At 37.8% G+C, this 13,318-nt stretch overlaps 1 protein-coding gene across 1 annotated transcript; it reads right to left on the reverse strand.

The window, feature by feature from the left end:
• Window positions 1-646: 646 nt before the first annotated feature.
• On the reverse strand, window positions 647-5,441 carry LOC140762106 (GDSL esterase/lipase EXL3-like). Its single transcript, XM_073099724.1, has 5 exons — window positions 5,133-5,441; window positions 4,767-4,897; window positions 4,415-4,648; window positions 1,338-1,593; window positions 647-1,137 (listed from the first exon to the last, which is right to left on the reverse strand). Exons 1-5 carry the CDS (start codon window positions 5,389-5,391, stop codon window positions 920-922), a joined length of 1,098 nt encoding a protein of 365 aa, XP_072955825.1. The 5' UTR covers window positions 5,392-5,441; the 3' UTR covers window positions 647-919.
• Window positions 5,442-13,318: the final 7,877 nt, after the last annotated feature.

The raw sequence follows: 13,318 nt of genomic DNA on the forward strand, positions 1-13,318 counted from the left end.
GTCCAACATTGATGATCTTTTAAGGTTATTGTCTTGCCTCTATTAATCCTTCAGATATCAACTAGAGCATCTTCAATCAAGAGGGACTCTAGGAAGTTATGGCATTGATGATCACCCTCTACCTAACTCCGCTATTCTCTTCAAAGCTCTTGTAAGCTGTCATGATGGTCTTAGGAGTCCTCAACTTTTCACCCAAGTATTTTCTATTTATACTCTCCAACAAGTAGGCTGCTTTTCAACACTAATATGCTAATACTTTTATGTTTGAGCAAATTTTCTTTGAAGTTGTTCAAATAAATTTCAAATGACCGAAGTTTGTTCCAATGATCTTGAATAAACTACTTCACTTTTTTTAAAATATTTTATAGAGCTCTCAGACAAATTTTGTTTGATATTTGTTTAAATAATCTTAAAACGAATTTCGAATAAATTTCAAATGAACTTTAATCTTTGATGCACTTGCTCATTAATCTTTGAAACCTTATAATGCAATGTGTCACACAATTTATTTAAAAAAAACTAATAAAATTATATCATGATTAACTTTGTTTGGTCATGAATTTGCTAATGACAAAACCTTAACATTAAGACAAAGAAATGAAAGAAAAATATGCAAGAAAACAGATGCTATGGATGGAAAAAGAGCTAAAGTATACGATAAATATCTTTTATTGCTACATTACTCTTCAGTACCAGAATCACAAGCTCTGAAGAAACCTTAAAGTTAGATAGTACAGTAGTCTATATACTATCAAATTACAAGATAACTAGGTCTTCTGATATCCAAATTACACACACTAATTCATGATGATCGTCTCGAAAACGTACTCTAGCAGTTTCTCCCCCCATTTTTTGTAGAGAAAAGATTGATACGTGAGGAGAACAAACAACTAACAATATTACATTCATTCATAAATAGTTAATCATCGATAGAATGCTGATCTTCAAGTAAGTAGTGGAGATATGTTTTAACGACCCAATCTACGAGAACCTGGTATGCTCTCTCGGTGGGATGGAAACTATCCCAGAATAAGTACTGGGATACATCTGCACAGATTGGTGAAGTCAATCCATTGCATAAGACTGCCACCTCCAGGTCTCCTGTGCCACAACACCCTTTTGTTGAAACTTCAAATCCTACAAAAAAGGAGTTGCATGATTCAATATATTTGCAATGAAGTATATATCCATGCAAATAAAGTTTACAGAAATTTGAAAATTTTACACTCCATATACATTTGCTTTTGTTATCGTTAACATCCCACTCTATAAAGTTGAATCAAAATGAAGCAGCGATGCATGAGAATATGCGAGCTGTGAGATCATCAGTTACTTACCATAATGATTAGGATGCTGCATCATATCGAACAGGAAACCATAGATATCAATGAAGATCACTTTTACTTGGCGATGCCTCATACCAATCCTCTCTATCTCCTTGGCAAGCGCTGAGTTGTACAAGGTCGCAAGCTGGTTATGACCAGAAGAACAGTTCCTTATAATCCCTCCTGATAGAGTTCTTTGTGATGGCACGCATCCGATGGGTGGAATACTCACAACTCCAATCCTTGTTGCACCGAGCTTGATTAGATTCTAGCATTGGGAAAATAAAATAATTTTAAGTAACTGTTCAACTATATATATATATATATATATATATATATATATGATAAATATCCGTGCTTTTATGTTCAAAGAATGAAACATTGACAAAATCCAATTATATTTGCTCATCTAGTTAATTGGATACATTGCAGAAGCGATGGATGGAGTTAGAATTTATCACTGAAAATAGAGATCACAAGGGCATATGAGATGGTTATTTAATGGTTACAGTTGTAAAATTGATGCTGGTCATAGAATGACACCTATGTCTTAAAGATCATATATATATAGCACTCATACAGCCAAAATTATAAACTACCCTAATAAATAGCCCTACTGGTTGCAATTTAGTGCGAGAAAGCTAGACCCACTTATTTATTGTGTTCATATTGGAGACTGAAGACTGGAGACTGGAGACTGGAGACAGGGAAGTGACATAACGTAATCAAGACAAGTGAAGACTGGCATGAATTAAGGGCTATGGATCTAGTTATATGGTCAGGCATGTATCTTAAACTAAACCAATCTCCAAACGTAGAATTAATGGAAATACATTTTGCCATCTTGAGGTTAGACCAAAATCAGCATTATTTCTTTGAACTTTCATTTATATCACTTGAATCTTTTTGCGGTTCTAATTTATATACATCTGTTTGACAAACATGAATTTTTATATAAAAGGATCAAAATGTCAGTTTTGTTTCACAACAACCAGTTGGACAAATATATTTATTTATTGAAAAATCCTAAAGTCACATGATTCCTTCAAGTCAAATCCTTATCATTTTTTAATTTTAATATTAAAAATTTTGAGAGAGAGATAACAAAAATGGGAAAAAAGTTTAAAATTTAACGAAAAATTACTTTTATCACCGTTCATGTTGGATGAAAAACTATCGAATCTTGGGCTAAGAATTAGAATATCTAACATGTATCAAAGAATTATTACTTTTATAGTGAAATTTAAGCAAATTAATAAGTAGTATCTAAAAAATCATGAATAAATACAAAGTAGGTTAATACTAGTATCTTTCCAACATACTAAATACTTTAAATTTATATCATGATAATTTTGTTTCTTATGGTCAATAGTGAGAGAATGCAACATCATTAATTTTGCATTGATTCACCAACTACCATGAACAGTGCGGTGATCATAATTCTTGTCTATAATCTTGGCTATCAAGAAAAGGGCACATGGAATGTCACCTTAGAAGTAGGTCTTCATTTGTGCTAAAAGTTGAGTGGGTCAATATGCTTATAAATGCAGGCAGATGAACATCTAATGTGAATTAAATTAAGTGGGATGACATGAGACAACACCTTTAATGCAAGAAGATCCCACAAGCTAGACTTCTATATATTTCCTCTCTTTTATTGTCATAAAAAAAACATAGAATGCTCTTTTTCATTTCAGTTCTCAGTGATATGATATTGGATAAAACGTTTACAGAAATCTACAACAAAACACAAATCCCCTATCTTATATCAAAAATATATACATGTAAAACTTAGGTTAATATTAACTCATCTCACCTTAAAATATAACAAAATAGAAAGAAATAGTTTATCTTATTCAAAATAATGTTTTTAAAATTCATATGTTACTCTCATTAATGACCGTAATGAGCTCATTTGTTTCAATGTTTGTATTTTTCAGTTTTAAAATCTTTCTAAGTCAAAAGTATGATTATGTAAATCCTATAAAATGTCAATTTATTTCAAGCTAGTGGCCGCTATTGGAATTTACTGTGGTACCTTTAAATCGATGTCCAACTCGAGATATTAAACTGAATCTGACCCAAACGACTTGAGGACGCTGGCAAGGTAATTAATGATCTAAATCGAACACACCGACTATATGAATACACTTGTCATAGATAGGGTAGAGAAGGTACAACACTGTTGATGTGATAGGCAATGATATGAAGAGAGAGAGAGAGAGAGAGAGAGAGAGAGAGAGAACATAACTCTTGAAAATTAGTCTTAAAAGGAAATAAATGTAGCTAGTTATTTAATTTAATTTTGTTACTTCATATTTAAGTAGCAATATTCCAAAGCTAAGATGTAGATGTGATGCCGTAATTAATTTGTCCATCACTCCTAGTGCTTACAAAGGTAGAAATTATACTCAAAATCAGGCTTGAATTAGCTAGAACTAATTAACAAATTATCATGCTAACTCATTAATACAGAATGAAAACTAAACTGTCGAGTTAATTTTTATCATATGTTTTACGGAGACAGGAATTTTGACTCGGGAGAGGGTACGTGGGCAAATTTCTGTAATTAATCACTTACAAATACTTATGAAAAAAGTATATTTTATAGTAACTGAACCGAAAATTTGTTATGAATCAAAAAAAGGATAAATAAAACATGAATAAATGGTCCTCAATTAATAAAATTTCACTTTCCAAGCGCATGTTGCAATTTTGGACACCAGAATGTATATATGTTTTTCTGAAAGAAGAGGAGTATATGAAAGGATTTCTAGGTCAAAAGGAACGACGAATTATTGTCATTTATTGATACTTATTATGTGATTCTTTTGGTGTACATGGCTCGGTCCATGGCTTTAACTTGATAATAAGGGTTCATATGTCAAATGGTTTGTCATTTATAGATATTTATTATGTGATTCTTTTGAGTTTACATGACTTCTCTTATATGTTAGGTTGTAATTATAGTCTAATGGTTAAGTCCAATCCTCTTGTAACACGAGCAAGTCCCAGTGTCATCAACTTAGTAACTTGACACTAGATATCAAGAAATGTCATCAACTTAAAATAAGATTGTGAAGACTTACCACGATGAAACTTGAAGCAGATTGCAGCAATAGGTTGGCATACGAAGGAATGTCGTACTCGTGTCTTCGAAATGGTGTGGTAAAATAAGTATTGGCAATATCATCACTCCCTGCACACACAACAAATAGACTTCGAGAAACGATCTGTGCAGCTCTTTTCTCCCCTGCAATGGCTCTCAGCTGTTCTCTATATTTCTTGAAGAGCTCTAGTTGCTCATTCATTGATATCACTGACTGAATTCAATAATTGACACACATATACCAACATATTTAGAAGGAGATATATGAAGCTAGTTCACGTACGTAAGAAAACTTGTAGAATAACATTAAAACCTATTAGTAGACAAGTTACCACAATCATAGGAGTGAGAGGATCGAATCCAGTACCACCCGAGGCAAAGCTTACACCAGTTAGAAGATCCTCAGGGCTTAGATTTGTTCCAACATAAGCTGGCAAGAGATCCTTGATTCCAAGACTTGAAGCTAGAAATATATGGTCAAAGAAGTGTTTTAGTTATCCTACGTAGATAATGCCTTTGAAAGGGACCATTTCATTAAATGCCTCTGCTGAAGTTTTGAAAAGGACCATATCTCTAAGGAAAAGAAAAGATATACATGGCTACAAAAGGAATAAGATCTTGGCAGTTGATCGCTATCTAAAAATGCACTCACTCTTTCATATTATTTCCACATGGTTAATTACGTACTTATAATGTACCTATGAAGTCAGTAGGGATCTTTCCATTGCAAAACCTTCCGGTAGGCTTGTGGTCGGCAAAATCCACACCATATGGTGGAAAGTTACACTTGACGACGGTGCTGACGAGATTGTTGTTTCCCGGGTCGACGATCGAGTCGCCGAACACAATGAGCGCCGGCACCAAAGGCGCAGTCTTGTTCCTAGTTTTGGCTTGGGTAACAAGGAGTTGGGAGACATGGAGAAGAACTACGAGGGCAATGGAAGCGAAGAACTTCATTTCTTTGGAGATTGCCTTCTTTCTTGGTGCAGAAACTGGAATGGCAGGGGCTTGCTAAATATCAACCAGTGTGACCAATTGTGATGGAGATCTAACGGAGTGGAGCAACAGTCATGATCCGATGCTTTCCGTACACATACCATTTACTGAGTATTAATATGGGTCGGTAGAGACAGGTGAGATTCTTTCCATGCCTGGGTAATTACACAAAAAGGTACCTGGGATTTGCAAATCTAAAGAAAGTGTTGGGTATTGATAATTTACCTCACGATGTTACTGCACAAACTTTTGATCAGTTGCTGCTAGTTCATACTAAGACATGCAGGCTGGTTCCTGAACTGTTCTATGTCTTTTGGTGTTTGATATATTGGACCACTTATCGAACCTTAAGGTTTGGGGAACGATTAATTGGTATGCAGAATGTTATGATTATGGACCACGTAAGAAGTTCCAACTTATATCATGCATATATTGGGTTATTCTGACATAGTTGAAAGCATTGCTTAAATTTCGATCGGTGGGTAGGTTTTGGTTTTTGACATGAAAAAAAGTAAAAAGAAAAAAAATATGGATTGAGACCGACTGATTTCAATGATAGCGATCTAAAACAAACGTTAAAAATCAAACAATCAATTAATCTTTCATGTTTCAGTCTTAGCTTTTAACAGGATTCGACTGGCCATTGTATTCGATATTCCTGTTTTGGACGAGAGTTCGTTCTCTTTAGGCTAACACACCAAGTTTCACAGGTATCAACTCCAGAGGTACTCGAGAATAGGGGGTACTAGGCCAATCAGATAAAAAGCTAGCTTTGCAGATTAGAAAACTGAATTCTTCTTTCATCTTTATTAATATCCAAGGGCTCTACTGTAGCCGTTGCTAGGTCCTATTGCTATCCAACCCCTCCCCCCTTGTCGTTTCTAGAGACTATCTAGCTGTTTTAGACTTGATGAAATGGTCTAGCAAAGCTCAGCCCAGACTAAGTTTAGGCCCGACCTGGCCCAAGCCCGAACTACCCATGGGCAGCACGGGCCTTCTCTTTGCCCGGAAGCCCGCTCGTTCGACCCGCCCATTTAGCTCACCCGTTCAGCCCGTAACTAGGCTCGCCCGTTTTGCTACAGTAGCCTGCCCATTTTGATAAAGTAGTGTGCCCGTTCTGCTATAATGAAAGCCAACGAAAATTTTGGTGTTGTACCGTTTTATATTTTTTTAAGCACACCTTTAAAATTTTTAATTTATTATTATCATTTTTAAATAGAGGAACAAAAATATTTTTTTAAAAATAAGTTAATGGTAAAAAAATTTCTAAAAATAGCTAAAAGGTGGGTTGGCCGAGTGATTGGTGGGTCAGGCCGGCCTGGCTAGCCTGATCTCTCACAGGCCGACGGGCCGTAATAGGCTAGACTATTCTAGCCCGGCCCATGTGATTGGTCGTTCGGGCCATAAACAAATACTTAAGCCCGGTTGGTTCGAAAAGCTCGGCCCAAACTCGGTCCGGCCGTTCGATGATTATGTCTAGATTGTTTTCATAAATATAATTGACAAATTTTATTTTAAACAGAATTTTAATTTATTTATATAATATATCTAGATTCACTGTATAAAATTTTGGCACAAGTTTTAGCATATTTGACATGGAAGATTGAATTTCCAAAGGATTTATTTCTTTCAAAAGAAAAGTTAATGATATATTTCTGCGGCGGGAAATTACATGTGAAGTTTTGTGCTAATACTATAAAATGATTCTAACAGTTTTCAATTGATTTCTCTAGAATGAACGGTGTTAAAAAGTGGTTCTAATTAATCGGTTTTCAATCAATTTCTCCAGAAAGGCTGGTGTTAGAAGGTGATTCGAACTGGTTTCGAATGCACGAATGTGGAGCAATTTTATTTCAGTCCGATTTGCAACTTTTCAAGGGCAGTTTTGATAATTTATAATAGAGGTATACAAGGGCAATTAAACCCTAAGTTATCTTGTCTCAACTTTGAAGTTTTGAAGAGATGAAGGATCATAGCTCGAATAGTCTTTAGCATAATAAGTTGAATTGATTTATTGAGATCCAATTTTTTTTTTTGCTACGATCCAACCGCGTAGTCTTGGTTAGTCGAGTCGAGTCAATTTAAATTAGTTAGTTAGCCTTATCTGATTATTTAAAATTTTAAATAAATTAGATAATCTACATGTGAATCTGATCCGTCAAGATTTTCTCCTATAAATAAGATATGTGTTGATATTTATTATTGAATGAATCTATATTTAGCCAAATTATTCTTTTCATCTTTATTTTTTACCGTAGTCATTAAATTGCCTTTATCTTTCTACAAGTATATCATGTCTGAAATCCAATACAAGAAGGGAACGAAAATTAGAGTGACAGATGCACTATCGCGTCAATCCGATATCGCCGAGCTTGCAACCTACTCTTCTCTTATCTTTTCCTTCCTTGACGAGCTGAGGTATGCATGTTCATCTAACCCATATATTTTGAGATTGTTGCAGGAGGTGATGGATGATTCGGAGCGCCATCCAGAGTTGGAGAATCGAGGCGGTTTGCTGCTGGACCGCGAATGTATTTGGATGTTGGAGCGTATTGGTCCGGTTGCATATCGTTTGGAGCTGCCGAAGGGGTCGAGAGTGTATCATGTCTTCCATGTTTCATTGTTGTGGGAGTGCATTGGAGATCATGAGATCGTTGGATCAGTTCTACCGAAGCCATTAGAGAAGATAGAGATTGTAGAGCCAGTTCGTGTACTTGCTAGGCATCGTGATACGATTTGGACTTCACCGATATCTTCTCGAGCATGGATACATTTTAAGAGTGTCTTTGTTTCTTGTTTTAATGTTTAATTTCTAAGAAATAAGTTTTCTGTAAGTCGCGTTCGAACACGGGTGGAGTGCATTCGAACACGGTTGTGAACGCGGTTGTGAACATGGTTGTGAGAGTGTGCATTGCGCGTTTGAACACCGCGTTCGAACACATTGTGAACGTCTGCATCGCGTTAGCAAATCTAGAGAAGTGTGAAACAGGCGTGTTCGAACGCCTGTATCGTGTTCGCAAATCCAGAGAAGAGCGAACTCGGTGTGTTCAAATGCGGTCGGACGCATTCGAACTCGGTGTGTTCAAATGCGGTCGGACGCATTCGAACACGGTCGGCAAAATTGTATTGTTTAGGGTTAATTTTGAGTTGTTTGGTTAGCCTCTAAAAGGGATGTGGATAGCAACTAGAGACTATTATAGAAGAATTGAGTTTTGCCTTTCCTCCTTCGTCTTCTTCGCTTTCGTTCTCTCAATCCCCGGCGACGCCGTTTCTAACCTCCCTCGATCGACCAATCACTATAGACCCTTAGGGGCGGCACTCTCCTCCCCCTTCTTCCAGTCTATCCAACACATGCTCTAACCCTTCCATCAACCATAACTTTTCCATCACCACTTTCCACCAGGGCCACCCCACAAACGCCGGTCTGCCTCCAACCACCATCACCTCGGATCTCGTGCCTCCATCCACGGATCCTAAATAGACCACCCTGACATTCATCCACTAATCGGACGATATCTCGAGATCCCCACATTCGATTCGCCTGAATTAATTTGTTGGAAAGCTCCTTTCTAGGGCTACAACATATCCAAATTTTATATCGATTTGACGGTGACATCTTTCGAGATCTTATTACAAAGTTTCCTACCAAATCTAGCTCAGATCAGAGAATTGGAAGAGATCGAACGTTAGCCCAAGGGGAGATCGTATCACATCGACGATGACATGGTACCAGATTGGAGATGAAGATTCTAGTTGAGTGATTTGGCAAGCCATTCGATGAGGCGACATGGGAGTTGGAGACTAACATTTTGTAGCGTTTCCTTAACTTTTCACTTTGAGGGTAAGGTGGGGAAAGCGTGGTGGATTGATACGAATTGGATAAAATCTGATCACATCAAAAGGAGATTAGGCTCAATGGATTGAGTCTAATTATCTTATTTGGTTATTCGGTTTAGTTAGAGTCTTAGTAAGTTAGGATTTTATTAAATTAGCTAAATCTAACTCTGCACATTTTTAGAAAAATATTCTTATAATATTCTACACATATCCAAATAATATCAAACTAGTTGAATAAGGTCGCCAACCTCTAGATCTACAACTTTTATATTCATGACTTCTCTAGATTCAGAATCTATCTATGACAAAACAAAAGCTTAATCCGAGAGGTAATCGAAGAAGATAAGGAATATTGGTTTAGTCGGTTTGTTAGGGTTTCATATTGTTTTAGGACTTATTGGCTAGCCTCTATAAATATGTGGATGGCAGCCAACTTCATTATGGAATTGGATTACTGATTTCTTACCTCCTATCTTCTCTCTAGACTTCTCCTTCCTCCCTCTTCGCCATCCTTCCACCTCTATAGTTGGCAAGGTTTCTTCTAAGTTCTAATATCCCTCGATTATCGAGCCACCACTCTTCTTTGGTATCTCGACTACTTCGTTCCCTTCGTCTACTTCCCTTAATCACATTCATAATCCACATTCATCTCCATACTCATCTATAACCCTAACATCCACTCCACCCGTCACCACTACCATTATCGACGTTATTAGGAAGTTACGGATCTAACTCACTTGGTTTCATAATTTTATGACTACCGGAGAATATCTGACAAATATTTTTCCACGGTTACACGGATTGCTTCCTACAATAAATTTAGATCTTAGAAAATTATTTCGTAGCCAATCTTTTGCTACAAAAACCCATCAATTTGGTATTAGAGCCTAACAATTGGTATCAGAGCTTATCATTGGTATCATAGCTTATCATCGTAGAAGCATTCTAATCTTTTAAACCCTAGCTATCTTCCTCCACTAGCAGCCACCCTACCTTACGGCCGTCTACCATGACCCTTGGCCACCCACCACCCTCCAACGACCGTCACATCGTCAGATATTTACCTTTCTATCCTATTTTGACATTGGTCAAATATTTTATTTATATCTTTTCATCTAGGCCTCCAATTTAGGTAAAGCTAGAGCAATTAGAACTCTATCTCATGAGGCTACCACCACCTAAATTTTCATAATTTTTCTACTACTAGATCGGTCTAGATCTGGTGCATAACATTGTCAAAGCCGATGTTCCTCGGACTACAGTTAACACACGATGCAATATGAATGAGGAGGGATCAACCACGAGGACCAAGAACTCATCCCCATTACTATGGGGGTTTCCCTGGGGCCACCACCACCAGCAACAACCACCAGAGACAAGGCATTCGGGTGGGCAAAGGCATTGATAGAGTTTGTCGACTCGTTGAGAGAATCATTATAAAGAACTAGAAGGAGAACTTGAAGGAGAATTCGAAGGAGATCCAAATTGCCATCATGGACTTGATCCACGCCTTAGTGATGATTCTCCTAGACCATCACAGCCATCTAGTGCTGCCAGCCATGACGAAAACCAAGCCCTATTGTGAGAATAATACAAGCCATGAGGAAGGAGATGAGATGGCCCAAATTGTGGTCTCAGACCCCTCCTCCGGCCATGGGGGAGGTCCCTCGATCACTACAGACTAGAACACAGAAGCAATCGAGCAAGACAGGTTCCAGGTTGTCTTCGCCGCTCATGGTGAAAGCTAGGGCTGAAACACTAGCTTTCCACCTACGACAATCGAACCTCTATCGGTCCCAATCTAGACATCCAACACCTTCTTCTAACCACCTGCACCGAGCCTAGGCTACTGTTTGCGTCAGCACCAGCCAGATTACTGCCAGCAATGGCAATTTACTCTACAGCAAACCCATGGTTGGTGGCCGCGGGTCTAACACTCCCACGATCACCAATGGCCATAGCTAGCTTGGGTCAACTGCCAGCCTGTGGTGGCTGCCACAACCACTGACGACTATCAAATGATAGACCTTAATAGCTACCACCATTGGGGGCTATCCCTTTGTTGGGATAGCTCCATCAAGGCTTCCAGTTGCTGCCGCTCCCCTATAGTGGGGCCATGGATCCCTTTCGCATTGGCCGAGGGCTGGTGGACCCGTTGACAACGCGCCATGGCTACCGCTACACTAGCTCAAGCTTGAAGTTACGAACTAGCTTGATCCGATTCGTAGCAATTCTACACAGGATTTGAGATCCGTGGGTGGAGGCACATATTCCTAGGTATAGGATGGAGGTGATGATGGATGGAGGTTGAGTAGTTGATGGTGGTGGCTCAGCAATAGATGATGGTGGTGTGATACATTTTTAGTTAGAGTCTTTTCTTATTGCATTAGTTATTTATTTTTATTAAAATAAATTTTCTTCAGGTTGCGTTCAAATGCAGTTGGAGGCGCGTTCGAACGCCTTTGTGAACGCCTGCATTAGGTTTGCAAATATAGAGAACACGAAATGGGCATTTGAACGCGGTCGGGCATGTTCGAACGCCTGCATCGCGTTCACAGATACAGAGAATACCTTTTGTGTGTTTGAATGCGATCGGGCGCATTCGAACGTGATCAACGAGAATCTTCTAGAATTATGGTTAATAATTGTATTTTGGCTTGTTGGCTAGCCTCTATAAAGGTATAGATGGCAACCAAAATTATTATGCTATTGGATTATTGATTTCTTACCTCATATCTTCTCTCTACCCTAATCTCTCTCCAGCCTCTTCACCAACCTACCACATCTACCGTTGGTAAGGTCTCTCCTAACTTCTAATCTCTCTCGTTTGTCGATTCTTTGAGACCTCGACCACTTCTTCCCCTTCATCTTTGTCCCTTAAACCATATCAACAATGCACCCTCATCTCCATTATCATCCATAACCCTAACATCCGCTCCACCTATCACCACTACAATTCGTCCTAGTTATAGTTCGAATCTACAAAGGGCGTAAATAAAAAATATAGATAAGAGAGTTATGGATCGATTCCACTTTGTTTAGTAATTTTATGACTAAGAGAGAATATTTTGTGAATATTTTTCCTCGGTTGCGCAGACTGCTTCCTACAATAAATCTAGATCTTAAAGGATTTGTTCTGTAATGTATCATTAGTATTAGGGCTTACCAATTTGGTACCGTAGAACCTACCATGGTGGTAGTTTGTGGATGCATATGCGATAGATGGTTGAAGGCTATGATTGAGCTACAACTATGGTTAAAACCGTACGGGAGGTAGAGACGGTTAAAATAAAGAGATGAAGGGGGAGAAGTAGGTCTTCCCTAAGGGACCAGGGTGATTGGCTGTAAAAAGAGATTAGAAGCTAGATGAGGCCGTGCCACAGAACAGGTGGCACTAGTTGGTGACGAGGGAGGAGGGAGATAGTGGCCTAGTTGAGAGAGATGTTAGGGTAAAAGCTAACTAATTTTTCATTCCAAGCATGCCTAAAATATAAGCCATAATGCCCTATTTATACAGATTAAATCAAAAAGTCTAAAACAAATTTAACTACACTAGTCTTTCTTATCTTATTGGATAAACCCTTCATTTTTACATAGAAAGATTCTGAATCTGGAGAAATTATAAATACCAAAGTTGTAGATCTAGAGGTTGGCAATCTTATACAACTAGTTTGATATTATTTAGATATCTGTAGAATATTCTACAAATATTTGTTTCAAAACTGTACAGAGCTAAATTTAGCTAATTAAATAAAATTCTAACATACTAAAACTTTGACTAAACCACATAGGAATAATAAATAAGATAACTAGACTTGATCTATCAAGCCCAATGTCTTTCAAGGTGATATGATCTAATTCGAATCACATCATTCCAGCACGCTTCCGTTCACCTTGTCCTCAAGATGAGTAGTCCCCGTCTATGAAAAGAAGTCTCTTTAGTATCCTCGAAATTGCCTTCATGATGTTTCGGTGTTGTCTTTCTTGTTGTCAGCATCTGGTGCGAGGAAGACATCCATTGATACACTTAGTTATAGTTTTTTCTTATTGT

Source organism: Typha angustifolia, chromosome 7 (genome assembly GCF_048772165.1).
Source record: "Typha angustifolia cultivar Huaian chromosome 7, ASM4877216v1, whole genome shotgun sequence".
Taxonomy (NCBI): Eukaryota; Viridiplantae; Streptophyta; class Magnoliopsida; order Poales; family Typhaceae; genus Typha; species Typha angustifolia.